This window comes from Crocuta crocuta, unplaced genomic scaffold (genome assembly GCF_008692635.1).
Source record: "Crocuta crocuta isolate KB4526 unplaced genomic scaffold, BGI_CrCroc_1.0 scaffold273, whole genome shotgun sequence".
NCBI classification, from domain to species: domain Eukaryota; kingdom Metazoa; phylum Chordata; class Mammalia; order Carnivora; family Hyaenidae; genus Crocuta; species Crocuta crocuta.
The window spans coordinates 4,494,918-4,521,345 of NW_027529425.1; the positions used below are offsets into that span (position 1 = coordinate 4,494,918).

A 26,428-nucleotide genomic window follows, 5' to 3' on the forward strand; every position below is an offset into this window, starting at 1 on the left:
AAGTTAAAAGAAACAAAAAAAGAGAAATGAACGGGATAAAGATTTCTAAAGAAGAAATAAAGCTGTCGTTATGAATAGATGATAGGACTTCTCTGTAGAAAACTGGGATAGAATTAATAAAGAAGAGAATTCTCAAGAGTTTCTGGCCATAAGGCAGAGTGGCGGCTTAGAGCCAGTCATTAAAAGAAGAAAAATATTCAAAAATCAATTGTGATCCTACAGGCCAGCAGAATGTCAGAAAATGTAATTAAAATTACACACACATTAATTAATCCTCAGGGCCATCTTGTGAATAGGACTACTGTCCTCACTTCACAGATGAGGAGATTAAGGCTCATAGAGAACCTGAGAAATATGTCTGGGATCACAGAGCAGGGAGAGAGTGGTGAGGAAAAGGGGGCATCAGGTCTGCCTGATGCAGAACCCATACTCTTTCCATCACTGCTTTCGGGTGCACTCGTTGCCCCTGATTTGCCTGCCTTTTTCAGGGCTGAGTGAAGGCAGGGATAGAGAGTCCAGTGCTTTTGTCGAGGAGAACACAGCTGAGAAAAATAGATTTCAGTGAATGGAAAAATGTATCATGTTCCTGGACAGAGGACTCACCATCCTCAGGCATCAACAAGAGTAGCCAGAAAGATCCTAAACAAGTCAGGTGGTGTGTGTGCATGAGTGTGTGTGAGTGTGCGCATGTGAGTGTGCCCGGGGGTGGGGGGCGGTCAGGAAGACCTCACCAGATAAACAGATAAAACACGGTGTAAAGCGTCTATAATCAAACAATGTGGTGTTACTGCATGGGTAGCCAGGCTAATAGAACAGAATACAAAGTTCAGAAATGAGCCCAAATGCATATGGGAATAATATTACGAATCAGGAGGAAGAAAAAACCACCATGGAACTTTTTATTAAATGGCTTTGAGATAATCACATAGTTATTTGCAAAATTATAAAAATGGATTCAAACCTCACTCCACACAGAAGGACAAATTCCAAATGGTTGGGGAGTTAAATGCAAAAAAGTGAGGTGAGTTTCTTTATAGCCAGAGGGTGGGGAAAACCTTTCTCTGACTGACAACACAAAAGCATACAAAAAATGACTGATAAACCAGACTTTGATTTTTTTGGAGTGGGGGGAGGCATGGTAAGAATTTACATACACAGCTGATGGGAGTGCAAATTGTCCCAACAAATGTGGTAGAGGGATCTGCTAACGTCTGGAATATTTACACAGTCACTGTCTGATGCAGCAAGTCCTACTCCCAGGAATCTATCCCCAAAATTGCAGATGACTGTGCAAAAGGCCGAAGACAGCCTTTGGGCAGAATAACGTCTGCACACTGGGGAATTCCACACCCACGTCCCTGGGACCTGTGTGTGTTACCTGACCTGGCGAAAGGGACTCAGCGGATGTGATTAAGGTTAAGAACCTTGAAGTAGGGAGATTATCCTGGATTATCCGAATGGGTCCAGTCTACTCACCCGAGTCCCTACAAGTGGCAGAGGGGGGCAGGAGGGGGCTCACAGACAGGAGATGGAAGAAGGGGGAGGAGGGGAGGAATGAGAGAGACCTGTCTCAGCTGGCTGGGAAGGTGCGGGAAGGTACAGGAAGGGGGGCCACAGGCCCAGGAACATGGTGGCCACTGCAAGCTGGGGGTGGTGACGGTCAGCTGGGTTCTAGGACCGTGAGGAGGTGAATTCTGACAACCCCTGAACCAGAAGGACATGGATGGTCCTCTCGAGTCTCCGGACGGGGACGGAGCCCTGCCGACACGCTGATTTTAGTTCAGGAAACCCCGGCTGGACCTCTGACCACAGAACCGTGAGACGGCGCGTGGGTGTTGTTTCTGCGCTAAGGTCTCCGTCATCTGTTATGGCAGTAAAGGGAGTCCAGCAGCCTGGCACGTCAGCACCGGTGAGAGCTGCATCTGCGGGAAGGCCTGACAGTGCACACGGTCTTCTGGACCTGCGTTCAGGCCAAGAGAGCCGTGTGCTGCGTTCTGAGTAACAACTGGGGCCACAAACACGTGCAGTCGCTCATGTTGCAAAAGACAACAAAGGATAAACTGAAAACCTAATATGGGGCTTTTGGGGGACAAGGCCATAGGGCAAAGGGGGAAAGGGGAACATGGATTTCTCTGAATACACCCACATATGGTTTTGACTTTGAGCTCATGCAAGTAAGTTACATGTTCAAAAATAAATCGAACTTAATATTTGTTAACGACTTTTTTAGAAGTAAAGTGATTTTTAAAGAAAGCATTCACTAAATACTGAACCAAAAGAACCAAGCCAAACCAAACCTTGAGATGAATGAACCTAGTTTTGTATCATGTTGATGATTCAACCAAACTGAAACTAACTTAGAAGTCAGGATTTTGATGGTACGTTGGGTGTAGCATAACACAATCCAAGGATAAATACGACGCTGCACTCAGTACCCTTTTTGTGAGTAGCACCATTGAAATTATGATTTTGAAACTCCTTATACAATAGTAGGAGATAGAAAGTAAGTCATGATGTTAGTGTTTCTAAAAACCCAATTTCAGATAAAAGGTATTTCAAATGTAAACTCAAAGCTCAAGTAATCTTAAATTTGAGTTGGAAATAGATGAAGGGTCCAAACCTAGAGACACAGAAGGCAGACTCGCCTTTGCAGGGGACAGGCAGGGGACAGGAGAGGGGGGAGGGAGGAGGCTGGGGGTCATAAAGGGCACACGAAAACTTCTAGGGGTGAGGAGTTTGCTTATCAACTTGACCATGGCGAGGGTTTCACAGGAATGCATACAACTAAGTCAAAACTTACTGAACTGTATACTCTAGAAATATCAAGTTTATTGACTGCCAATTAAACCTTGATAAAGCTGTTAAGAAATTTCCTTAAACAATTTAAGAAGAGTCATGACAACCAAATGCAGAGTGTCAAGTCTGCGTTGGATCTTGTTTTTCATCAAAACCATAGTAAAAAAATATTCTTGGGAAATTTGAATGTGGACTGATTATTAGATGGCAGTAAGGAATTTTTAATCACCCTTACCAGGTGTGATAATGGAATTATAATTTTCAAAGTATCCATTTTTTCTTTTATTTTAATTTTTAAAGGTTTATTTTTTAAATGTTTTTTAATTTATTTATTTTTGAGAGAGAGACAGCGTGAGTAGGGGAAGGTCAGAGAGAGAGGGAGATACAGGACATGAAGCAGGATCCAGGCTCTGAGCTAGCTGTCAGCACAGAGCCCAACGCAGGGCTTGAACCCACCAACTGTGAGATCATGACCTGAGCTGAAGTCAGATGCTTAACTGATTCAGCTATCCAGGTGTCCCTAAAGGTTTATTTTTTTAAGTTTATTTATTTATTTTGAGTGAGTGAGGGAGAAAGAGAGAGAGTGAGATTGCAAGAGCTCAGGGCAGAGAGAGCGGGAGAGAATCCCACAGCAGGCTCCATGCTGTCAGCACAGAGCCTGATGTAGGGCTCTATCTCATGACTGTGAGATCATGATCTGAGCCAAAATCAAGAGTTGGACACTTAACTGACTGAGCCACCCAGGAGCCCCAGAAGTATTCATATTTAATGTAAAGTTTTTATCAGAGGAAATACATACATACAGAAAAGTGCACCAACCCTGGGCGCGTGCAGAAGATAAGCACACGTACGGAGCTCACTATCAGACCAAGAAGCAACGCTCCCAGCGTTCCATGGGCTCCAGCCCCCCTCTCCCCCAGTGGAACTGTGAGACCCCAAGGGGAGTTGGGATTCCAACCCCAAAGAGTACTTCTTGGTCTGGAACTTTATGTACAACAAATCAAACAGTATATACTTGAAACACGAGTCCAGCTTCATTTGCTCAACATCATGTTCATGAAATTTCATCCACATAATAGCTACGCACACCTATACTTTAGAGTTACATGCTAGAAATCTGTGGGGAGATGGTGTGTGGTCTGAGCTGTGCTTTAAAACACTGTGGTCGAATCAAATCCTCAGGCTATATGCCTTAAACTGAGACAGTGATGTATGCCAATTATGTCTCAATGAAACTGGGAGGAATGATGGACAGATGTGTGTATGTGTGTAATTGCATGTGTGTGTAACTATGTATATGTTGAGAAGTCAAATTAGCTAACCAGATTAGCCACCAGCATTACCATTCCATACACAAATATCACCACATAATTCTGTGTAAATGACTTCATATAACACAACTCATACTACTTTTGATCTGCTTGTTTGGATTAAACGATATGTGAGGGAACAGCTTCTATGTCAGTAAGTCAATGAAGGTAATCTTTACTGTTATTTTTCATAGCTGCGTTTTATGGCATAAAAGCATAAAAAAAACCCCACCTTGGCACCAATAAAGAGGGGGACCAGATGAATCTAGATAATAGATGAGTCTAGGTCATGGGAACGTGGGAGTTCACTGTGTTATTGTCTTTCTCTTGGGTATATTTGAAATTTTTTATGTTCAAAACATAAAGATCCGTGGTCATGGGACAGCAGCACCAAGCAAATGTCCTGTGGCAGAGAAGGCGCTCTGTGTCCCCCATAGCATTTCCTCTTCTTGGGCATACTGAGACCCTTCCCAGACCCCCTCATGTTAAGCTGGAGCCCTGCAACTGAATTCCGGAAGACAATACAGTCTGGCTCCAGAGGCATGAAGCTAAGCCCCTGTTTGGCGAGCCGCTATGGTGTGGGCATTTCCATGTCCTTATGGCCCAGCCGAGCCTCATGTGCAGGGTTAAAGCTCACAGACCTGCCCCCTCGGCATCCCCGGGGCTCAGCCGTCCCGTGACCCATGAGCAGTGGTATGCAGGAGGTCCCCACGTGCTCTACTGGCCTCGCCCAGGTATTTCTGAGGGACCTTTCCCTAAGGAAATCATTGTTGCAGTCCCGTTTATCGATGAGTCCCAACTAGCAGGTTTGCACTTTCAGAATCCTGCATGGGTTTTTGGAAAAAGTTGCTTAGTGAACATTTTGAGGATGCATGTGGAATTTGTCCCCTAATTCACTGCCACTTTGCAGAAGTGACTTGTCTCCCAAGAGAGTAGAGCATGCCTACGAATGTCGTTGGGATTTTCATACACACAAGAACAACGTGGAAACGTCACTGCTTCCACAGTTTGTCTCTTTAGCTTTTTATCTCCTGCTCTTGCAGGAACATGGAGTTGTGGCCCACATGATGCTCCTCAGTCCCATGGACCCCCGGCTCGAGGCCCCTGTGCAACCTGCCCTTGGGCCTCCCCGCTGGGTCCTAGACTGTGGTGTGCAAGTTCCTTTCCCAGCAGCCTGGGTGCCTTTCTCCCAAGACAGAAATCCCTCCTTTTCACTTTACAGCCTGGAAAGTGCCTGGGAACAAGCATGCTCGCTGCATAGTGTGTATTCACCCACGCATACATTTGGTGGCTAACTGTGACATGGAATTGAAAAGAAATAAATCAACCGTGCTATCCAATTTGGGTACCTATTTGGAGCCAAAACTTGAACACGAACATCGATTACCACTCCCTCTATGGCCCCTGCAGACCGCAGGCCCTGTCCCTCCCTGGTGTACCCTCCCACATCCTGCCCTCCCAGCCTGTTGTCTCCAGTCTCTTGTCCTCCAAACACGGCCCCCTCCCCAGCCCCGTCCCGAGAGTTACCGTGCTGCTGACCAGCCATTCTGCAGTCTCCTGCTGCCATGCGCGGGCCCCATACGGACCTTTGGAGAGCCAGCTGTCCGCTTCCGCAAGCACATACCTGTCCCTCTACGATCCACCTGCAGATGGACGTCTTCCCGTCGTAGCCAGGGCGGAACTGAAGTATGGCTGAGCGGGGACTGATGTTGGAAATGACCAGATTGGACGGGGCACCAGGGAGCTCTGGGGACAGAGGAGAGGGGAAACATGGAGATACAAGGCTCCGAGAGCTTAGGAAATGCATCGAATGTGTCGGCAAGGACAAGATGCCTGGATTTGTTTTCAAAGCCCCGTAAGTGAGGAGCACTGCTCCCTGGGATTGTGACCTGAGCACGGTCCTTTCTTTCCTAGGGTTGCCCGTCGCCCCACGGCCTCTGCAGTGGGCTGAGGACATGTGTGGCTTCCAGACGATAAAGTCGGCAGGCAGGACTCACTCGTCTCTGTGCACAGCCGGGAAGGAGTAGCTACGGGCTGGAGGTGGAGAGTGTGAGCGGATGTCGTTCTTCCCGGCCCCAGGAGGAGCACAAAGGCCAAACAGCTACCGTCTCTTTGGTGATGCCCGAGAAGCCGGCCCAGTGGGGTGGGGCGGGCAGGAGGCAGCAGGCACCATGTACGGCTGCCAGGTGCACGGGTCCTGAGCCTTAGGCTCCCGGGTCTGGTTTCCAAGACAACCACACTCAGCTGAGAAGGCAGGGCTCGGCCCACTCCTCCTGAGTTCAGTTGCTCCAGCAACTAAAGAGCAGAAAGCGGTGTGTGTGTGTGTGTGGGGGGGGTGTTCTGAACACACTCTCACCCCGGTAGGTTACCTGGGGCCTCAGTCTCCCCGAGTAGAGGACTTGGGCAAGCTGTTCCCACAAAGAGCCCGTCCTGCTCAGAAGGGAGAAACTGTGAATCCAAAATGTGGGCTCTTATCTTACTTGGCAGCACAAATGGGGAAGATTGGGGTGGGGGCGAAGCAGGCAAGGACACCACGCAGGCAGCAGAGACTGTGTGCAGCCCGAGTGTCTGAGGCACTTGTCCTGGTCTGCCCACGCTGGGGGTACTGAAAACTGGGATGTGCGTGTGGACAGTAAGGCCGCATTAGTGGTCAGAGGAGCAGCAGCACAGGCAGGGTCCCTAGGCCCTCAAGGGTCCTTTCCGCATCTAGTTTAATGACTCTGAAGCAGAAAATGTTTAAATTGAAGGACAAGGGACTCTTGTCTTTGTATTTCTCAGCTCCCTGGATTCTTTAAATGGTGCTCCAGATATTTAATGGCTGTGAACCTGAAGCGCAGCAAGGAGAATACAGTCCTCCAGCGCGATGGGATGGTGGGCGTGAGTTTGCTTCTAGACGAATCTCAGGGTGCTCAGGGAGGCCCCGGACCCGTGTCTGGGTGCAGGTGAGTTCACCAAGGCTAACTTGGCACAGTGGGGCCCTCTCCCCTGGAGTTCTCGCTCCGTGGTGCCTCCAGAGGTCCGGACGGTGCCCGAGCTGACTCGGGGGACCTAGACACACATGGCACTGCTCCCCGAGTCTCTGTGCATCGCTGAGCGCAAGACGATCCTAACACACCCAGTGTCCTGCTGTCATCACTACTTATTAGGGCGTTAACGGTGTTTTAAATGTGTGCCATGGACAGCAAATAAACGAATCTTTCTGTAAGCCAAAGACCACTTTCTTTCAAAAAGTAAACTTGTTTTGTAAATGCCTTTAAGAGACACTGGATTGCCTCAAAGCACAGTCCCTGACTGCCTGAGCACCCGCGCAGGCCCCACACTGTGCTTCCACAGCAGCCCCTGGGATGGGCTGTGGGTGGCCGTGTGGTAACCATTTATCTGGGGACAGAGACTGGCTTGGGGACCTTGCCCAGCTAGCAGGGTAGGTGGCCAGTGGCCTCTAGACAGTGTCCTACGAGGTCGCGCTGCTCAGAGGAGATGAGACACCGTGCCCTCCTCCTGTGCTGCACACAATGAGGGGGACTGCGGAGCTCTCGTGAACGCGGCCCCTGTGAGGAGAACGCACTCATTCCTTTTTTTACTCTATGCATTTTATTTGCTTTGCATCCCCTCCAGATCGCGTGTGTCCCCCTTACAAGAAAGTGGCTGGTTGTGAAGGTGGAATGGGAAGGGGGGGTGTGGAGGGCACGATGGGGGGACATGTGGACTTCAGAGGGGGCTTTAGGGCCTTCCGCTCAGAGACCAGCCAGCATGCAGCAAGCTGGCGTCTCGGACACGGCCAGAGACTGATAGCTGAATTACAGAGTCGATCTGAGAGCCTACACACTTTCCTGTATTCACTTATGTATGTGAATTCCCAGGAAAAACATGTATTTTAAACAGAAACTTTAAGATTAGGGAGAAAAGAGGTGAGTGCCATTCTCTGAGGCTGGAGTAAGCGTGCTGCACATTCAGGGAGATAATCTGAGTCCCTGGTGCCGGGGAGAGTCTGCCTCTCCCTCTGTCTGGAGGATCTTCCGCCCCCTCTGCCTCCTTCTAATCCTTCTTATCTCCAACTGAGTCTCCATTGTGTCATTCAGGGAATGAAGTTTCAGGCTCCCTGCTCTCGGTTTTCATGCTGATGTCTCCCAGAGGAAGCTGGCGTCTTCCCCACAGGCCCTGACTACCATCTCCCTGGAGAGCAGCACCCTGAGGCCGGCTTGCTCCCAGGGCATGACTCCCCTCCCCCCGACAGCAGGTGCTGGTGGACAGGGCTGACTCAGGTCACGGGGCCCACTCACCACCCTGCCGCCAGCAGGAAGCCGACACCCCCATTCTGAAGGTGCCTGGTGGCCGGGACACAGAGTGCCATCAGCCCCGGGCATCCGCCGTCTCTGAGGGCCATGTCCTTAGAGAGGCGGCAGCAGGGCTCTACTGACCTGGGGGCACTCCCGAAGAAATGGTGGACGAGGTCACCAGGCCAGCCCCCGCGGCAGTGATGGCGGCCACGGCGATGGTGTATGTGGTGAGTGAAGACAGTCCTCTGATTTTGTACTCGTGAGCCGTGCTGTTGAGGGTGTGGGTGAGGCGGGAGCCATTCCTGCCGTACACCTCCCAGGAGACCTGGTAGCCTACGAGAGAGCACATGGTTAGCGGGCTCCCCGGGAGCCTGAGGCCGCCGTCTCTGAAGGTCTGCATCCAGGCGGAAGGAGGTCCTGTTTCCCGGCCCCAACGAACCTTGGAGTCACCCCATCGCCCCTCCCCAGCCCACAATGCCCGTCCCCTGAGACCCGGTGGGCTGCTCATGTTTGGTGACCTCAGCACCTGAGCTGAGTGGAGGAGAGATGAGTGATGGGCACCAGCCCATGGTGTGTGATTTCAACTCTTGTCAAAACTTGGATGTGTTTCATCAATATTTCCATTTTTGTAGGCTGGTATTTTCATTATACCCTCCTCTAAATCAGGAGCCGGCTCCTGGGTTGCAGCTAACGTGTGGAAACACTGCCACTTTCTCCCTCATGACATGATTGATAGATGTTCTCTCGCGCACAAAGCGCTTTGCCTAAAAAGTTCCTTGGTGCCTGGGTGCACGACTTCTGCTGCCTCCCCACCTTCTGAGCCTCCCATTTTCCTGGCGAAATTTCATCTTCTTCTGGACACTGCTTAGTCCGGGGGGTGGGGGTGGCTTGCCATGATAGTTTAGTCGACCTCGGATGCTACTGTGATTTTAGGCTCAGGGAACAAAAGCCTCAGCAAGATCCTGAATCAGCCCCTGAGGAGGGGAGCTGATGTGATTACAGGCCCCTCACAGGGCCTCCTGAGGGCGAAGACAGTGATGGGGGAGCTCCCGGGCCCACCGGCGAGGGAACTCCCGAAAACGCCTGCTCTTCCTTCTTTCCAGTCGATAAACTTGGGACACTGAAGCACTGAGAGGAGGCTTAGAGCTCGTTCTGATGAAAGCAATAAATATTGTTAGGAGCTTATGCTTGCAGGTAAATAAGAATTTAGAGAGCATCTTGGGATTTTAATATTTTGGAAAAAAAATTAATGTCAGAAGCTGCTGTCCGTCTGCAGTCCCACAGCCCGGGGACTTCGGGGTGCGGACACCAGGCCCCCAGGATAGGCCATGCTGATGGGGTATCCGGGGTGAGAGAGCCCCACACGTGCCCTGCTGGGTGAGCCCCCGATGCTCTGCTCTTTCTACCCCTAGACTTGCCTTCTTCACCCCCTGCTCCATGTCCAGCCTCTCTCCTCAGTGTGCCAGACCAATCCATTCTTTTCATTTTGCCAATTCAGAATTTTAGATCTTATTGTACGATTAAAAATCAAAGCTTCTGGGCAACGAGTGCTAACGGCTTTAGACATGCATTGTGTTCCTGGTGTTCTGAGCACACTGGTTCATCTGATTCTCACAGAGACCTTCCCAGCTGGTGCCATCCCTGCCCCTCTACAACAGGGAAATCAAGCAGCAGAGAGGGTCGTGAGCTTGCTGGGGGTGGCTGGCCTGGACTGCGTGCTCCCCACAGAGCCTCCGAGCATGACCCTGTCTCCAAAGCCCTGACCTAGCCTCCACCGGGCACATCTCTGTGCGGTTTGATGGCCAGCATGTTCCCGGAATGTACAGGAGAAGGAGGCTTCGTGTAATGCCACTGGCTTGTCCGTCAGATGGATTTATCTGTTTCAGATCTGTTGGTTATCAGACTTTATGGAAATACAGCATGCTGTTCGTCGTGGCAACCTGGAGTCCTCGCTGGGAGGGGCAGGCTTGCTGGGGTCCGTCAGCATAACACCTGACCGCTGGGGGGGCCACGACCGTTGCGGAACGACGCTCATCTACTCAGGAAGGGCGCAGGAAAGCACGGCTGTGCAGGGCGGCTCTGGCCCACAGACGTGTCACCTGCTGCAGCCACCAGAGAAGGCAGGAGAGGCCGCCAGGCCAGCGCTGGGCGCCTTCAGCAGGCCTTCTACCTGCTCCGAATGCTGCCTAACGGAGACTAACGACTGCAGGAGCTTCAGAAATAATTTTCTGTTGATCTGAAGTAAATTCTCTACAAGAGAGCAGTACATCCAATCACAAGCTGTCTGTCTGCATCCCGGCCCTCATAAATCAGAGTTTACGCTGGGAGAGGGGAAGATGCTGGAATTTACAATAAGCGCAATGGGCAATTTGCTCAGCAGGCATGCTGCCCCTGCTTGGGGCTGCCCTCTCTTTCTGGCCGTGAATTGACTGGGAGGCACAGGGCTGCTCACGTCGTGTCGGGATGGATAAAGAATGCTTTCCTCCGGGCAACTCGGCCACCGAGCACCCCATGCGGAGGACCGCACTGCGCCGCTGTCGTCGGCCCCAGCAGCAGCTATGCTGACAAGGAGGCTCCAGAAGGACAGTTGGTGGCGTTTGGAGGCTGGGTTTGCCCACAACCCGGGCTTTCCTTTTGCTGCACTTGGTGAATCATCCACCCGGAGCCTGGGGCAGACTGCAGGGTGCTGCCGGCATGCCTGCCGGGAACCCACTCGAGGGAGGGTGCTGACCTGTCAGAGCCGAGCCTCCTGGGCCAGGGAGGGTCTTTCCAAGGGCAGGGCCACCAGGCCTCCCAGAGCTGCAGGGACCCCAGGCACACTGTAGAGTTTGAGCGGGAAAGTGGACAGCACAGGGCAGACAGGGCGAGGCAGGGACCACATGACCGGTGGGGAAGGCGGGGCATCTGCCTGCGGCACTGAGGTCACAGTGGAGCCAGACTGCAGTGTGGTGAGCTGCCAGCCTAGGACCCTAGTGGGCAGGAGCTCCAAAGGCCAAGCCCTATGCTCAGCTACAACAGCCTGCTGCTTGTAAGCACAGGTATTTGTTTAAATAAAATACGAAAATGAGTTCATTAAGCCCTATTAGCTGCTGAGAACAGATGATCATAAATCGCAAGTATTGGCAACCACCGCTCAGCTGTGCCATGCTGGCTCTGCTTGGTGATTACGTGTTGTCTGTGCGCCTACCCGCAGATTTACACCAGGAGTGAGGTGTGCAGTGCATTCACAAAGGACAGGGCGGGGGCCAAGGGTGTATCTGTCGGAAGGGACGTCTCTGTGTCCACATGTGTCCACCAAGGAGCGCCGGCCAGAATTCTGAGACACGGCAGTCACGGAGCCCAGGCACACACACGGGGACGCCCGCCTCTGAGGTGGGTGCTGAGCGCAGCTCTCGTTCTGGCCACAGGACGGGACAGGGCCCGGAGGGGTCTGAGTCGGATGCGCCCTTTGCTTCCAAGGGCAGCCTTCCTCCAAGTGCTTCTCCCGAGCCCTGCTTGGTTTGCTTTCTCCCCGCTCTGCCTGGTATAAAGCAACGTTAAACTACACTGGCTCCTGCTGTCTCAGCCCACCCCGCACTTTGTTCAGTTTCTGGGCTCCGGGTGCCAGGACGCCTTTGAGGTTTCACACACTCACACCTGCCCTCCAATGGACGCTGTGGGGGCTGCCGGGCGCACAACAGATCTGGGCCCTGCTGTCTGGTGTCCACAGTGGCTTTTCCCTTTTCCTGGAGTTCCAACATTGCTGGCAGTAGGCACTTCAAAACATTAGCTCTGAGGGCAGAACCAGACCCACAAATGTACTCTGGTTAAAAGTTAGGGGTAGAGGCAGCATCAGGGCAGAGGTGCCCTCCGGGACGTCGTCTGAGCACAGTAGTCGGTAGGGGCCTCTCGCTGAGCTCAGGGGACAAGGTGGTGTTTTGTGGACAAACCGGAGAAACTTGCAGCAGGAAGATTCCTGACTAATGGAAGAGGACAGAGGAGTTGAGGGTAGGAAGGCAGCACCCAGGCTATGCCCCGGGACAGCCGGGTCACTGCCCGGAGTCCCAGAAACAGCACGGGGACACAGTGATGCTGGGTGCCTCCCACCCATGTCCACAGGGGACAACGGGACCCTCGGGCATGAGTGGTTCCCAATCTCAAGACCGGGGCGTGCCACACGCCTCTGCCCACATCCTGCCTCTGCAGAGCTGGGTTTCTGGTGGTATCTGTGGTATGGAAGCGGGTCCAACATAGGGACCGATGTGTGAAATGGAATCAAGGTGGCGGGGTCCGCTCTGGTCCCATGTTCGAGAAGGTGGGCAGAGCCCAATCCCGTCAGGAAGATGAGGAACACATGTCCTATTTGCTTGAAGAAGGAAATACAGATGTGTTTTCTTTCTACTAATTTCAAATTCAGCTGTTGAGTTGTTTGCACAAAGTGCGTTTTTTGCACCACTGACCTCGTAAAGAGAGCTGCCAGGTGTGTGAGGAAACTCGGTGGAAGGCTGTGGCCCCCAGAAGATGGAAGCCCCTGGGCTGGAGTTAGGAACATGGTTTGGACCCCACCACTGGCACAGTGAGGGGGTGAGGCCAGAACACAGACACTTGTCCCCCTGTGCTGGCCACATGACCCCAGATGTCCACACCCAGGGTCTCAGACGGGGGTTGTAAGAGGTGCTCTGGGTGCTTGTTCGAAACTGAAGATGACCCTGCACTGCTGAGGTGCCTGCCCGTCCAGGACACAGCCCGAGGCCGGGGAGTGGGGACACATCACTCCTGGTCTGTCTGGTGTGCGGCAAGCGTGCATAGGCTTCCAGACTGTCGGGCACAGGGGGGCCTTCACAGGCTGCTGTGGGCAGTCAGGCTACAGAATCATCCACTGAGGGGCAATGCAGCCCAGGCTCGTCGCAGACTCATGGACAGGATGGACACCACTCGCTCAGGAGCTCAGTCCCCCTGAGGCCTCAGGGTCCAGGCTTCAAGGGCGGAGGCAGGAGCCCCGAACACAACAGGTGACACTGTGGGCAAAGGCCCAGAGCGGGTGGCCACGCTGTGGGAATGGGGCTGCTGGCTTGGCCTTTCATGAAGCACTCACTAAACGGAAGGGGCCGGCAGGGCCGCTGCTCTGGAAGGGGGCTGCGTGTGGCCGCCTGGTGCCTCCTCCCTACAGACCCGTGACAGCTGGCTGGTGTCCAGATGAAGACACAGAGGGTCTGAGAGGTGAACTAAAGCCCCCAGAGCCGCTGCAACAGTGGAGCATGGTCCTTCCCACCCTGACCTGAGGCCTAAACCTGCGTGGCTGTTACCAAACCCAGAATTTACTTTTTTCAAGCCAAGATTTAAATTACACTTGAATAAATGGTGAAACCTTTTCTATATGACAAAAATCAAAGCTCTTCAACAGGTGAGCTGCTCCCCAGAGACACCTGCAGCAGGAGAGGAGCCCACCTGTGGGCTGGCTGGCTGTCCTCACCTGGGGTACCCTGAGGGCATTGTACGGAGGGTGAGGGGAAGGCACCTGGGCCAGGATACCCGGGCTTCCTTGTGCAGCCCCGGCATCCTGGCTGCTGCCTGATCGCAGGGTTTTACGAAGCATCTGCACACAGTAGGCGTCTGGTGCATGCATGCGGAAGGAGTGCCCTCGGCCTCAGCATCCTCTGAGAATCCATCACAATATCGGCACATACTTGGCCGCGTCGTCTCGTGAATCGAGGGGGTTGGTGTGCGCGAGGCAACGCCCCACAAAATGTTGATTCCCCTGACCAAAGGCTCTAGATGTTTGTTAAGATAACACAAGGAGGCGTGGCCTGGAAAGGTGCGGCCGTCAGGGAAATGCCCCAAAGGAGGTGGGGTCCAGGGGCGTGAGCTCGGGCATGGTGACCAAGCCTCGTGCCCTCTGCTGATGGCCAGGTGGACACGGCCGCTTCTGGAAGAGGCCGCTGGTGCACGCCCTCCCGGCAGGCTATGGTGGGTAAGGCAAGGCCATCACCCTTCCTGGGACCCAGTTGCATTTCCTTTTTCCCAAGACAGGGACTCTAACCTGTAATAACGCCATTTTTCTCCAGAGGTGCCTGCCAGCTGACCTTGAGGGAGGTGTCCAGAATCTCCGTGAAACTCAGGTGGCCCACAGCTCCTGGTCCTAGCAATTAAAAACAGTTGTCTGTTAGCACAAGAGCCCCTTTTTTTTGGGTCAGATTTGTGTGGGAAGTTCTAAATTGGGAAGGGCAGCCTGCAGGCCAGAGCCATACAAACTCCTCCGGGGGGAGGGAATTCGAGGTGTAAGGCGTCCAGGCTCTGGGCATGTAACTTATTTTACTCAGCTTCACCCCAGCCAAGCTGAGAACCCAAGCGACAGGCAGTAGGACGATTATAGACTTCACTCTCCTTCTCCTCCATCTGATCTAATGGAACCACCAGGCCACACCAGCAGCGCCTGGCACCCGGGCATCCGGCCTGCGCCGTGGCCCTAAGCCGTTCTGACATCAGAGGGCTGCAGGGCGGAATGGTGGCTTAACGATGAGCTGGCTGCGCTCGAGGCCTGTCTCTACCGCGATTCCTTATACTCTGTAAGCCTTTGTTTGCACCTCTGCACAATGGGGACCAGAAAAATAACTCCTGCGCGAGGTAAATGTGAGAATACAGTTGAATGAAACAGTAAGAGCTACTAGTGGTCTTGGCTGCTATTCTTAGCTCCCAGTTGTCCTACTACCTGACACAAAGTCACGTCTGAGATACACCCAGACAGGAAGTCCCAGAGGCCCATCATGAGGTCAACAATCCAAGGTCATGGACCCGCAGGGCCAGGCACCCCTGAGCAGCCTCCCGCCGGGACCCCTCAGACGCTTCACAGCGGCTGCGGCATGCAAGGCCAGGAGGAACAGGAGGAGAGCCGGGAGGAGGGGACTCCCGTCGCTCAGCAAGGACCCCACCCTCGGCGGTGGGGGAAGCCAATTCCCGCTGAGCTTTCTGCCCACATGACTCCTCCAGCCCGAACGGGCCACACCGTTTTATTATCTTTCTAATAATAACACAGTGTAATATTTCAAGTGTAAAATGGGAGAGCATGACGTCATGGGTGATGGGTGATGGCTGTCCAGCCGGAGGGCAGAGGAGCACACCCGGGGAGAAGCCTCAGCCCTGTTCGGGCTACAACCGGCCTCTCGAGTGCACAGGTGGATTCGATAGCAGGTCCTCAGCCGGTACTTGGATAAAGCTTCCTAACACAACTTGTGATTTGACAAAAAAAAAAAAAAAAAAAAAGGCAACAGCCTCGGCAAATACACTTATCTGGATGGAACTTTCAAAAGACTTTGTACGGATAAGCTCAAACACTGACAAATGCCACTCTCTGAGCGGGGAAGATGGGAAAATAGAACAGCTGTTGAAACCCGCTCATCTTCCTCCCGTTCTGAGTTTCCAGAAAGACATTCTGATGGATTTTTGAACTGACTTGTTCTTTTTTTCAATCGATAAAGCAGCAAAGAAAGCTTTTTGCTCCTTTTATATTCTCGGTGTTTCTGCTTCTTGGATTCCTGCCCAAATATGCTGTCCTCCAGCTCTGCCGGAACCAGCTGGCAATGTCTGGGCTTAAAATTTATACTCTGTTTCCTCTTTGCTGCGCTGCCCACCCTTGCCACCCCGCCGCCAGGTCCCAATCGCAGGGGAGCCCTGCAGAAGTGCTGGATGTGCAGTGAAGGGGGGTGCTGTCGGCCAGAGAGCAAGGGAGGCTGTGCCTACAGCCCCCAGGGGCCAAGCTATCAGCCCTGCCTCCGCCTTTCTGTGAGAGAGTCCACATTCCGAGTAGGATATCCCAACCCAATTGTGACTCAATTAGAAAACTCTCAAAAGATGATATCACTTCTAGTTTTCTCAATTCTCAAGAAGAAATGTCCAATATTTCTTTTTACCTACTAATGGTGGGTCTAAATGCACTTCGTGTTCTATTTCCTGGCCACAGAGCTTAATGGGATGTTTCCCTACCATTTCTGTCTGCTTGTTTAACCAGCAACAATGCTCTTTCTTTCTTTCTNGTTTTCTCTTGTTTGGAAGGAGTTATCTTCTTCCACTTTGTGTGTGTGGTTTTTTTTAATTTTTAAAATGTTTTTTAATTTATTTTTTGAGAAAAACAGAGTACCAGCAGGTGAGGGGCAGAGAAAGAGGGAGACATAGAATTGGAAGCAGGCTCCAGGCTCTGAGCTATCAGCACAGAGCCTGACGTGAGGCTTGAACTCATGAATCGTGAGATCGTGACCTGAGCTGAAGTTAGATGCTCAACCGACTGAGCCACACAGGCACCCCTGCCACTTTGTGTTTTTAATAAATACCCTCTGGGAAGGGAAGTCCACGACCCAGCAGGACCTGGCTGTGGCCTGACTGGAGAGTTGCCTTGCCTCTTCCTCCAATAAATGAAATCGCAGAAAACAGGCACATAATGGAGATCTAGAAGGGGGATTCTCATAAAGTGTGTCCCCCACTAGCTCCCTCCCCACCCCGTCTACAGATGTGAGGGGGGTGGGCTGTTCTTTCCTACATATGAGTACAGAAAGGACCCTTCTTCCAGGCAAGGCTGGCTCCTTCTCCAAGCCCCTACCTGGGTCCCCTGCGCACCCCCTCTGTACCCTCAGTCCCCAAACCCGCCGCTCCTGCCTGACTGGGCCAGAGCCCAGCGGCTTCCCCTTGACTTAACCTCCTTACCCCACAGTCTGCCCACCTGATCCCTAGAGTGACATCAGGTGCTTAGGTGGCTTTAACTGCCAGGGATCTTACAGTCCAGGCACCCTGGGGTAGAACTGATTTCAAATGTTTCCATCTGCCTAGACCACATATTCAGCCCGATTCTATTAATGAGCTCCCCCATATTAATGAGCTCCTTCATATCAATGAGCCCCTCTCTATTAGCAAGGCCCAAATTCCCTGTGACATGTCTTCAGGGTCCATCTCCCCTTACTGCTGTCTCCACAGCCTGGAGGTAGACTCTCGTAATTTCGTGCCCTCTTCCCAGCATCCTCCACCCGTACCTCCTGTCCCCCCATCACAAAACCCCCAATCAGAGCCTCTGGAACCACATATATGCTCAAACAGAACGCCTAACAGAGAACCTTCGGTGGTTCCCCAATGCCCAGAATGTCTTTGTCCAAGTGCCTGAACTTGGCGGTCGAGACTTCTTGGTCAGCTCCCAGCTAGTTTTCCTGGCTCACTACCCGCCACCCAACTCCCACATGCCGCGCTGCAGCCATGCCCAACACCTTGTACCCCGTCTCACTCGCACACTCTCCTTGCTCTCATGGTTCTATTTCTTCTCCCTGAAGGGTACTCAGCTGTTCTCTGCATGGATAGCTCAGTAGTCAAATTATCACCTCCTCCACAAGACTTACCCAATACCCCAGCTATTTTCTCTCCCTGCTCACTGGGTGGCTGTAGCCCCTTCTCCAGGCCTCCCTCCTTAGTGGCACTGGCCCTAGCCACTTCCCTCACGTCTGATTAGGGTGTAAGCTCTAAAGGCAGAGGTTGTGCTTACTTATCTTGGCAACCCTTTCGACACCCAGTGGGCTACCTCGCACATGGTGGACATTCCACAGACGTGTGAATGTTAAGTGTACAGACTTGTTTCTGTGTTGAATGGATTGGTGAATGAACCAGTCAGTGAGCATTTAATTATGATATAATTACAGTAGGAACAAGACTTGATGAGATAGGCATATATCCTTTTTTTAAAAAATTTTTCAATGCTTTATTTCTGTGAGAGAGAGAGAGAGAGAGATTGAGCAGGGGAGGATCAGAGAGAGAGGGAGACACAGAGTCTGAAACAGGCTCCAGGCTCTGAGCTGTCAGCACAGAGCCCAACGCGGGGCTTGAACCCATGAACCGCGAGATCATGACCTGAGCCGAAGTTGGACGCCCAACCTACTGAGCCTCCCAGGTGCCCCGGCATATATCCTTTTTTAAATGAAAAAGCTAAATGCGATCAACATTCTCCTTTAATCCTAAACTCTGGTGGTGAGGTGGGGGTGTGCTGCATAAAATTCACAGCTGAAAAGTAGGTTCCACAGAAGAATACATATTATTCTTTTCAAACACCTGTGATGAAACATTTACCAAGACTGACCATGTGCTGTACCATAGAGCAAACTTCAATGAATTTAAAGGAATTGAACTGAAATTATACAAAGTGTGCTCTCTGACCATAATGGAATCAAACTAGAAATCAATAGCAGAAAGGCAACAGGAAGATCTCCAAACACAAGGAAACTAAATAGCACACTTCTAAATAATTCATGGACCAAAAAGGAAGTCTCAAAACAAATAAAAATACATAGAATTGAGTGAAAATGAAACACAATATAGCAAAATATGAACAAGATATATTAAACTATGTGAGATGCAGCTAAAGCAGCATGGGGAGGAAAATTTATAGCACTTTTATAATAGGAAAGAGTTTATATCAATAGTTTAAGTACCGAACTCAAGAAATTAAAAAAAAAAAAAAAGAAGACCAGAAAATAAACCCAAAGCATGCAGAAGGAAGAAAATATTAGCGGCAGAAATCAATGAAACCAAAAATAGGAAAACAATAGAGAAAACTCGATGAAATAAGAAGTTGGTTCCTCAAGAAAAAAATCAAGAAAATTGAGACATCTCGGGAAGAATGACAGAAATAGAAAAAGAGATCACCAATATGAGAAATGAACCAGGAACATGAAGGCATGTCCTGCAGCCACGGAAGAAGAAGGGAATACTGCCAACACCATGACACCCACACACATGACAATCACAGACACTGACACCAAACCAAGATTAAAGAGACAACTGAATAGCACTATGACCACGGGAGAAACTGAATGTATAATTAAAATGCTCCCCCAAAAGAAATTTCCAGGCCCAGAGGATTTCACCAGAAAACGCTACCAAACAAACATTTAAGAAAGATTGACACCAATGTTATACGATTGCCTCTAGAAAGCGGAAGGGGGGAATGCATCCCAATTTATTTTATGAGGCCAGCATTATCCTGATGCCAAAACCAGACAGTAAATACAGGAAAATAAAACTGCAGACCAATAGCTCTCATCAACTTGGATGCAAAAAATCTCTGATAAAGTATTAGCAAACTGAATGTGACAACATAAAAACTAATTACAAACTGCGACCAAGTGGGATTTACTCCAAGTGTGCAAGCCTGGCTCAACATCTGCAAACCAATCCACTGTATCTGTCCCCTCGCTGAAAAGACAAATCCCATCATCCTGTCACTCCATGCAGTCGAGGCACCTACAGAATTGAATGGGCAAGGCAGTCACGGTCACAGGGTGGAGTGAGACCTGGCTTATGGAGGGTGTGACAGCTTAGGAGTCTAAGTCACAGTTTATCTGGTAAGGAAATGAGCTTGCCGGGCACTCAGCGGGCCAGAGCAGTCAGGGAGAGAGGAGGGGGTTCTGAGAACGGTCAGACTCTCCATCTTCTGAGAGAAGAACTGAGGTGTGAACAGAAGGATTCTAAGATGGAAGCTGGGAGGGAGGAAGCTCATCCTGGATGGCCTTGACCTCTATAAAGGCTGCCTCTGAGCACAGCAGAGGCTGAGGCCACAGGGAGAAGGGCCCCACTGCCACGCTGTCTGTCAGGGTCATTTGTGGGAACAGGGGGCTGGCCACACCCTGGACTGGAGGACAGACCAGTAACAGCCCTGGATGACAGTCTCTTAAATGTCTACTAGTTTCAATTGTCCTTTTAAAGAGAGGACACACTCACTGTAGAGATGAGAATATGCAGCAAAATCCAAACAAAAGTGTAAAACAAACCCTAATCATGCCACATAGAGATAATAACTGTCAAAATTATGACATATTTTTTTCAAGGTCTTATCCTGTGGAGTTTTATACATGTTGTGTTTTTGTAAAATTTGGATCTTGTACAGTTTTTTGCGTTATTTTTTTTCACTTATCATTAGATCATGACCATTTTCTCTCGAAACTTTTTTTAATAATGACACAATATTTAGTATAATGTCATAATTTTGTCAATCGCAACCCTTTGGAATATGTGCATGTTTTTGTTGCCTTTTTTCCCCCCTAGTTGCAAATAACTGCAGTGAGCTACCCCATATCTACGTGTTTGTACACATCTGTGGTCATTTCCTCAGATAGCTTTGCCATATAATGCCTTCTGCAGTGTGATCTGGCCTGAGGGCAGAGCAGGAGCTGGTCTGAACTGACCAGAAGGAGACAACACAAAGTCAAGGTGCTCAGGGGGGCTCAGGGTGAGATGCCTTGGGGAGGTTCAGGGAAGGCACAGGCTGGGAGGCCTGATGGGGCGTTCTAGAAGAAGGTGAGGGGATTAGAAGTTGAAACCTGGGAGAAGAGAATCCAGCAAGATGAAAGGCTGACCACATGGCTGAGACCAGACTGTTTCTCTTTGCCTCTGAGCTCTTTCCGCTAGCCAGGCTTCTCATTCCAGGGACCGCCATCCGCCGCTCATTACCATTACTTTCCACTGGCTTATCTGCCTGGAGGGCATAGACTTGGAACACTGAGGACACGGAGGTTCCTAATGACCCTCTGTGGGCTCCACCCAATGCTGGACAAGACAGCGTTCCAGGCCCCCTTGACGGCTGGTAAGACACACGGCAGAGGAGTACTCACTGTCTTCATGAGTCCATACGAGCTGAGGTGTGCTAGGAGGCCCGTCGCCCGGAGTGGTGAAACACAGGACTGATGTAAAATAAGCAGTAAACTTCTTCAGGTTTGTTATATACCCGTGGTGGACTCCATGGAAATCTGGTGCAATGGTGACCACGGTGATGGCCTCCGGGACCTCAGCCGGCCATGCTAGAAGCTGGGATGGGACAGGTTGAGAAAGAGACCCTTATTAATTGCATGTCTTCATTCTCAAGTTTGTCTCAGAATTTTATTTTGTGATTAAGAGAACTTCAAAGAAAGCAAAGTCATGATCAAGAAACTCCATAAATCCTACATTTTATAGTCCCACTTAAACATACTGACTTTAAGAGATATCTCCTAGATTATTGAGATTATATATTTGTATATGTTTTATACATGTCCATATAAATAAAATCTTTACTCTAACTCATATTGGAATAACTGACCTTCCTCAAACCTTCACTTACTCTTCACTTAAAGATAATGCAGAACATACATGTTTTCAAACACCAAGCAATAAAGACGGCATTGTCTTTATTCAATTTATTCAGGACAATGAACCACGAACACAAATATTTTTTCCAGATAGGCATCTGCTCTGGCCCAAAAAGAAGCCCCCTGATTCAATGGGATTGAATCTTAATTATTTATGTTATGTCACACTGGTTTTCTGAAAAGAACTGTAGGAGGTTGATTACAATTTTAAAGAAACATAGTACATCTACATTTTCTAAAGGACGCTGTTTTCACATGTGGGCAACACTATGTATGAGTGTGACTTCTAATTCCTTTTACGCCACACATTCCCAGGACTAATCAGGTCTGAAGGACACAAAGTGTATTTATACAGATCACACTGACACTGAGCCACCGAACAAATGCTCTGGTCTTGCCAATAAGACTTGACAGGAAAGTCAAGGAGGCAAAATCATCTCAGTTGATCTGATCAATTTGATTTTCTTTCAAAAAAGCTCTGACTGTAGATTCCTGTGGGCAATCAAAAAAAAAAAAGAAAAAGAAAGAAAGAAAGAAAGAAAGAAAGAAAGAAAGAAAGAAAGAAAGAAAGAAAGAAAGAAAGAAAGAAAGAGAAAGAAAGAAAGAAAAAAGAAACAAAAGAAGAAAAGGCAGGGCAAATTTCTAGTTACATCTGCCTTTCTAGTGAAAACCAAAAGTGTTTTTGTAAGTTGAATCCAAATGGAAAAAAAATGCGAACCATGTGTCTAAGGAAATAATACTCTCCACATCTGAAATTATTCAGGAATGTGAGTGGACTAGATGGAATCCCTTCTCCATGAAGATCTTCCCTGAGTCTACCTGCTACTGCAGAACATCTGTGAATACGTTAGAGGCAAAATTAAGACAGGACCCCAAGTCCAACCAGAAGCTAATCTAACTGACAAAATAAACTATACTTTGAAAGTAATGTCCAAATACATCTTTGAAGGTAACATATTCTGGTAGCCAAGGACAGAAGGAGGCTGGATGGAGGGGATCTGTCTGTGTCTGTACTTCAGTCCAGGTAGGTGCCCTAGATTTACTGGTCTTTGGTTCTATGAACAGAACTCTCCCTTAAATCCTTAAATCCAGAGGGGGTAGGAACAAATACCCTTACTTGATAGAAATATCATTCACTTGTGTCCAGTGCCCTTTGTTCTTCTGAGAGGACTCCTTTCCAGGAAGACATGGTTTGTACAAATCTTGATTCCAATCAATCAAGATAGGTTCTTCCACTGGCAATTTTAAAATGAATGGGTTTGCTCAAAAGACATTGCTCTGTTATATATGAACCATCCACTCGAAAATTAATAATTTGAGTTCCTGAACCAGTAGGACTGATAAGACCTTGGATAGATGCTGACCCCGTCTGCCAGCTCCGACCAAGGCCGACATACACTGTAACTCGGTGTGGTAGGTTCTTGATGAAATGGGGGGTGGGCAGCCTTCTCATTGGTCACAAGACCATGACACAGCAGGACAGCCACCCAGGGCTCTGCACTAGGTCCATGTACCTTGTACCCCTGGTTGATGCCATTGATGAACTGCTGAGGTGGAGGGTTCCACAGGAACTGGATGGTTGTGGAATTCACGGCGTCCGTCTGCACGTTCTGGGGGGGCGCGGTAGGCACTGTTCCCAGGCAGTTGTGGAGGACAGCGAAGCACATGGCAGGAGGCACAGGAGGGAGAAGAGAAGAGAAAGACACCCTTAGCTGCCATTCATGATTCACAGGCAATTACGGCATTAAGAACAGCGAAGTGTGATGAATGTTTTCCGAGGCTAATAGTGGCATTACAGAGAAAAAGAGCTGGGCTATTTCTCATTTTCTGCTGGAGAATTCTTTAAGGCATAGGCAGAAAAGTGGACTGGATCATCTCATTCCACGGGTGAGGCTTTCCCAGGCATCCCGAGATAAATAGCTAATGAAAGCTTTCTCTGGTTTCTTTTTCAGTTACTTGGCGCGTGAGATCCAGGCAAGGTTTCATCTAGAAAGTCCCTCTGCCATCAGACACCACTATGTTTCAAGCCCATTTATCCTTTGTGTGTGGGGGGGTGGGGGGTGGGGGGGGGGGGAGGAAGCATCCCTTCCCATATGGATTATTCATTCATTTGGAGGCTAAATCTCTCTTCGTCTGATAGAGGACCACCATTTTTAAGGTTTTCCACTCTTTCTGTCTTTCTGTTATTGACCAGCTATATACTTGCCAAATGGCCTGCCTTCTAGGAAGTCATGTTCTAGGGGAGATACTCATGTAACTGAAACAGGCAAATTGTTCCCTGGTGCAGGAGACACACAGGGAGGACTCTGCCCTAGGAAAGCAGGGGAGCCTTTGGGTCAGGAGGCATCTGGACTAGCTCTGGAAGGACAGGCCTTGAGAATGGCCTTCTCAGCCCGGGAAATGAAGTGCCCAAGGCCTGGGGCTATGGAAACCCTGGCCTACCGTGAGAAAACGGTGAGGCTGGCAAGACATGGGGCGCATGGGGGCAACGGGGCTGAGGAAGTGGATTAGGCTGCTTTGGGCATTACCTCATGTGCCAAACCCAGTGGTTGATCGTGTATACAGTAGGCAACGGGGAATCAGAAGCATTGTGGAAAAGTGATGTGACCTGGCAAACCACTGGAGGACAAGAACCCCAGTGGCCTCGAAGGAGGGGACAAGCTCCCTGGCAGTGACATCCAACTCTCTGCACAGGAAGGTTGCCTGTTTCAGAAATAAGACACAGGAACCAAAAGGATCCTTTGGCTCAAGGTAAAGAAACAAAGACAACAGTCTCCTGGCCCAGAGCACGTGGGAACAGAGCACAGTCCTGTGCACACTACACCTTTCATTATTCTCTTCTTGAAAAGCTCACCTTGTTAGGCAGAAATAAAAAAGCATGAAATTTGCCCAAGCCCCTCAAGTGTGCTCTACAAGTCACGCTCTCTTCCCGTCTGCTCTGGACCATGGCTGTGCTGGACCAAGGTCCCTCCCTCCAGCAGCCACCGGGTCCACGGTCTGGTTCCCCACTCAGCATTTGTGGATTAAAACACCTAGGGAGATCGTGGTGCCTAGGATGCAGAAAGCTGGGAGGAACCTCACATCTAAGAACAAGAAAAGCTGAACCAACTACAAAATCTTAACTTTCCTTGAGCCCACGGGAAAGCCAAGGTCAACAGGGCAATGCAGTGGTCTGAAATGTTAAGAAAAGATGGGCCTCTTGCAAGGTGAGAGTGTGAGTGCCGCTCACCGGTGACAGTGCAGGGCAGAAGCATCGGGGGACACCGTACAGCCGGGTAAGGAAAACGCAGCTGCAATTCCTAATGAGCTGCTAGTGGCTGAATGGTGAGGATGCCCAGACAAGTTCAATATGGACGGACCGACAGACACACAAAGGAGAGAATTGCCACAGCCTTTCATCGGAAGCCTAGTGAGCCAGAAGGCAATGGAGTAAGATAGGTTTAAAGTACGGATGGGAAACCCTAACATCCCACAGGGTTCTTGTCCTGGGGAAGCATCATAAAGATGTTTTTGGAAAGATGACAACGGAGGGAATTCATCACTAGCAGACCCGCACTATGAGAGAAGCTGGAGGAGTGCTGTCCAGCGGACACCCAAATAGCATGTCCATGCAGAGAAATGATGATGTCCAGCCATGGTTAAAATGAAGGTAGATAGATTTCTTTCCTTATTTTGACTCACTCTCAAATAGAGTTGACTGCTTAAAGCTGCAAGAGCCACATTGTATCAGGACTTGTAATGTGGGTAAGTGAAATGAATGGCCCTGATGGCACAAAGACGGGAGGAAGGGAGGTGCTGGAAGCATCCATTGATGAGGTTCTCACGTTATGCACGAGCTGTACTTCAAGATAAACTGTAATTCCCTAAAGATGTAGATTTTAAATTCCAGAGCGATCCCTAAATGAGCTTGAAAGAGAGATGGAAAACAAGGCAAGAGAGGGGAAAAACAATGTAAATATAAAAATACCTAATTAATCCCAAAGCAGGCAGGCGAAGGAAAGAGAAAAGGAGGGAATAAGAGAGGGGACACAGAGAACATAATTGGCGGGTGACAGACTTTAACTTCATTTGTGGAGAGTCCCATAAAATGTCAACAGTCTATACAGATGGCTAACAGACAGACTATCAGATGGAGGAGGAGAGGGAAGGAAAGTGCCAGGAGTGGCTGGGAGGAGGAGACCATCAAACGTGTGCCTTTTCCTCCTGGAAGCTGCGCTCTCTGGGATGTAGGCTCAGTGCTGGGGTTTCCCTGACTCTGAGACTCCATAAAGCCTTCCTGTCGAATGCTGTGGTGTTCTCTAGAACAAGGCCACACTGACCTAACACTTGTAAAGAACTGCAATTTTGCATAAATTAAGTGAGCAATAATTTCTTAGTGTCCCAAGAGGACATCTCACGTCTTGGCATCGTTTGGGGGCAATGGGATCATCACCCCGACAGGCTCGTGCTTTCCTGGTTCCGGCTGTTCACCCCAAAGTCAGCGGGTCTCTGGGATCCACCATAGTCTCAGCACCACAGAGCCCGGGGCCCTGGGGTCACCCAGTCAAGGACATGGTTCTGTCTTCCCTTCTCTCACCTGGAGTCATGGGAAGTCATGAGGCAAGGGTGGCTCGTGCGACACCGTTGCACCAAAGCTCATGGAGTCGGATGTGCTTTCCATGCCAAAGTCACAGGACCGCGATCCCAGAGGCTGATTCATTCTTCTCGCCCACCCCAGGCTCCATCCAAAACCTCACCAGTTCTCCTAGGCATCCTTCATTACTGTCAGCGGAAATGCCTCTCAAATTTGTGGACAGTGGAATAAAAATTTCTCTAAAGTGAGTGTTAAGAGCTACAGCCAGAAAATCCTTCTTGAAAACAGCTTCCAACAGAGGCTGAGAGATCTTCCGCATGTGGGGCAGCAGAACACTCCCAACAC

General features: G+C 50.0%; 1 protein-coding gene across 4 annotated transcripts in view; it reads right to left on the bottom strand.

Annotated features, from left to right (window-relative positions):
• SDK1 (sidekick cell adhesion molecule 1) overlaps positions 1–26,428 on the bottom strand; it is a 518,084-nt gene that overhangs the window by 126,343 nt on the left and 365,313 nt on the right. For 3 of the 4 annotated variants that reach the window (XM_077758767.1, XM_077758766.1, XM_077758768.1), the window contains 5 exons: positions 23,025–23,140; positions 20,998–21,190; positions 14,403–14,501; positions 8,525–8,716; positions 5,731–5,852 (listed from right to left, as the gene is read on the bottom strand). In XM_077758767.1, the coding sequence (XP_077614893.1) occupies positions 5,731–5,852; positions 8,525–8,716; positions 14,403–14,501; positions 20,998–21,190; positions 23,025–23,140 (722 nt within the window). Of the gene's footprint in view, positions 1–5,730; positions 5,853–8,524; positions 8,717–11,114; positions 11,154–14,402; positions 14,502–20,997; positions 21,191–23,024; positions 23,141–26,428 lie in introns of those variants that run through there. The other variant, XM_077758769.1, reaches the window with a different exon arrangement.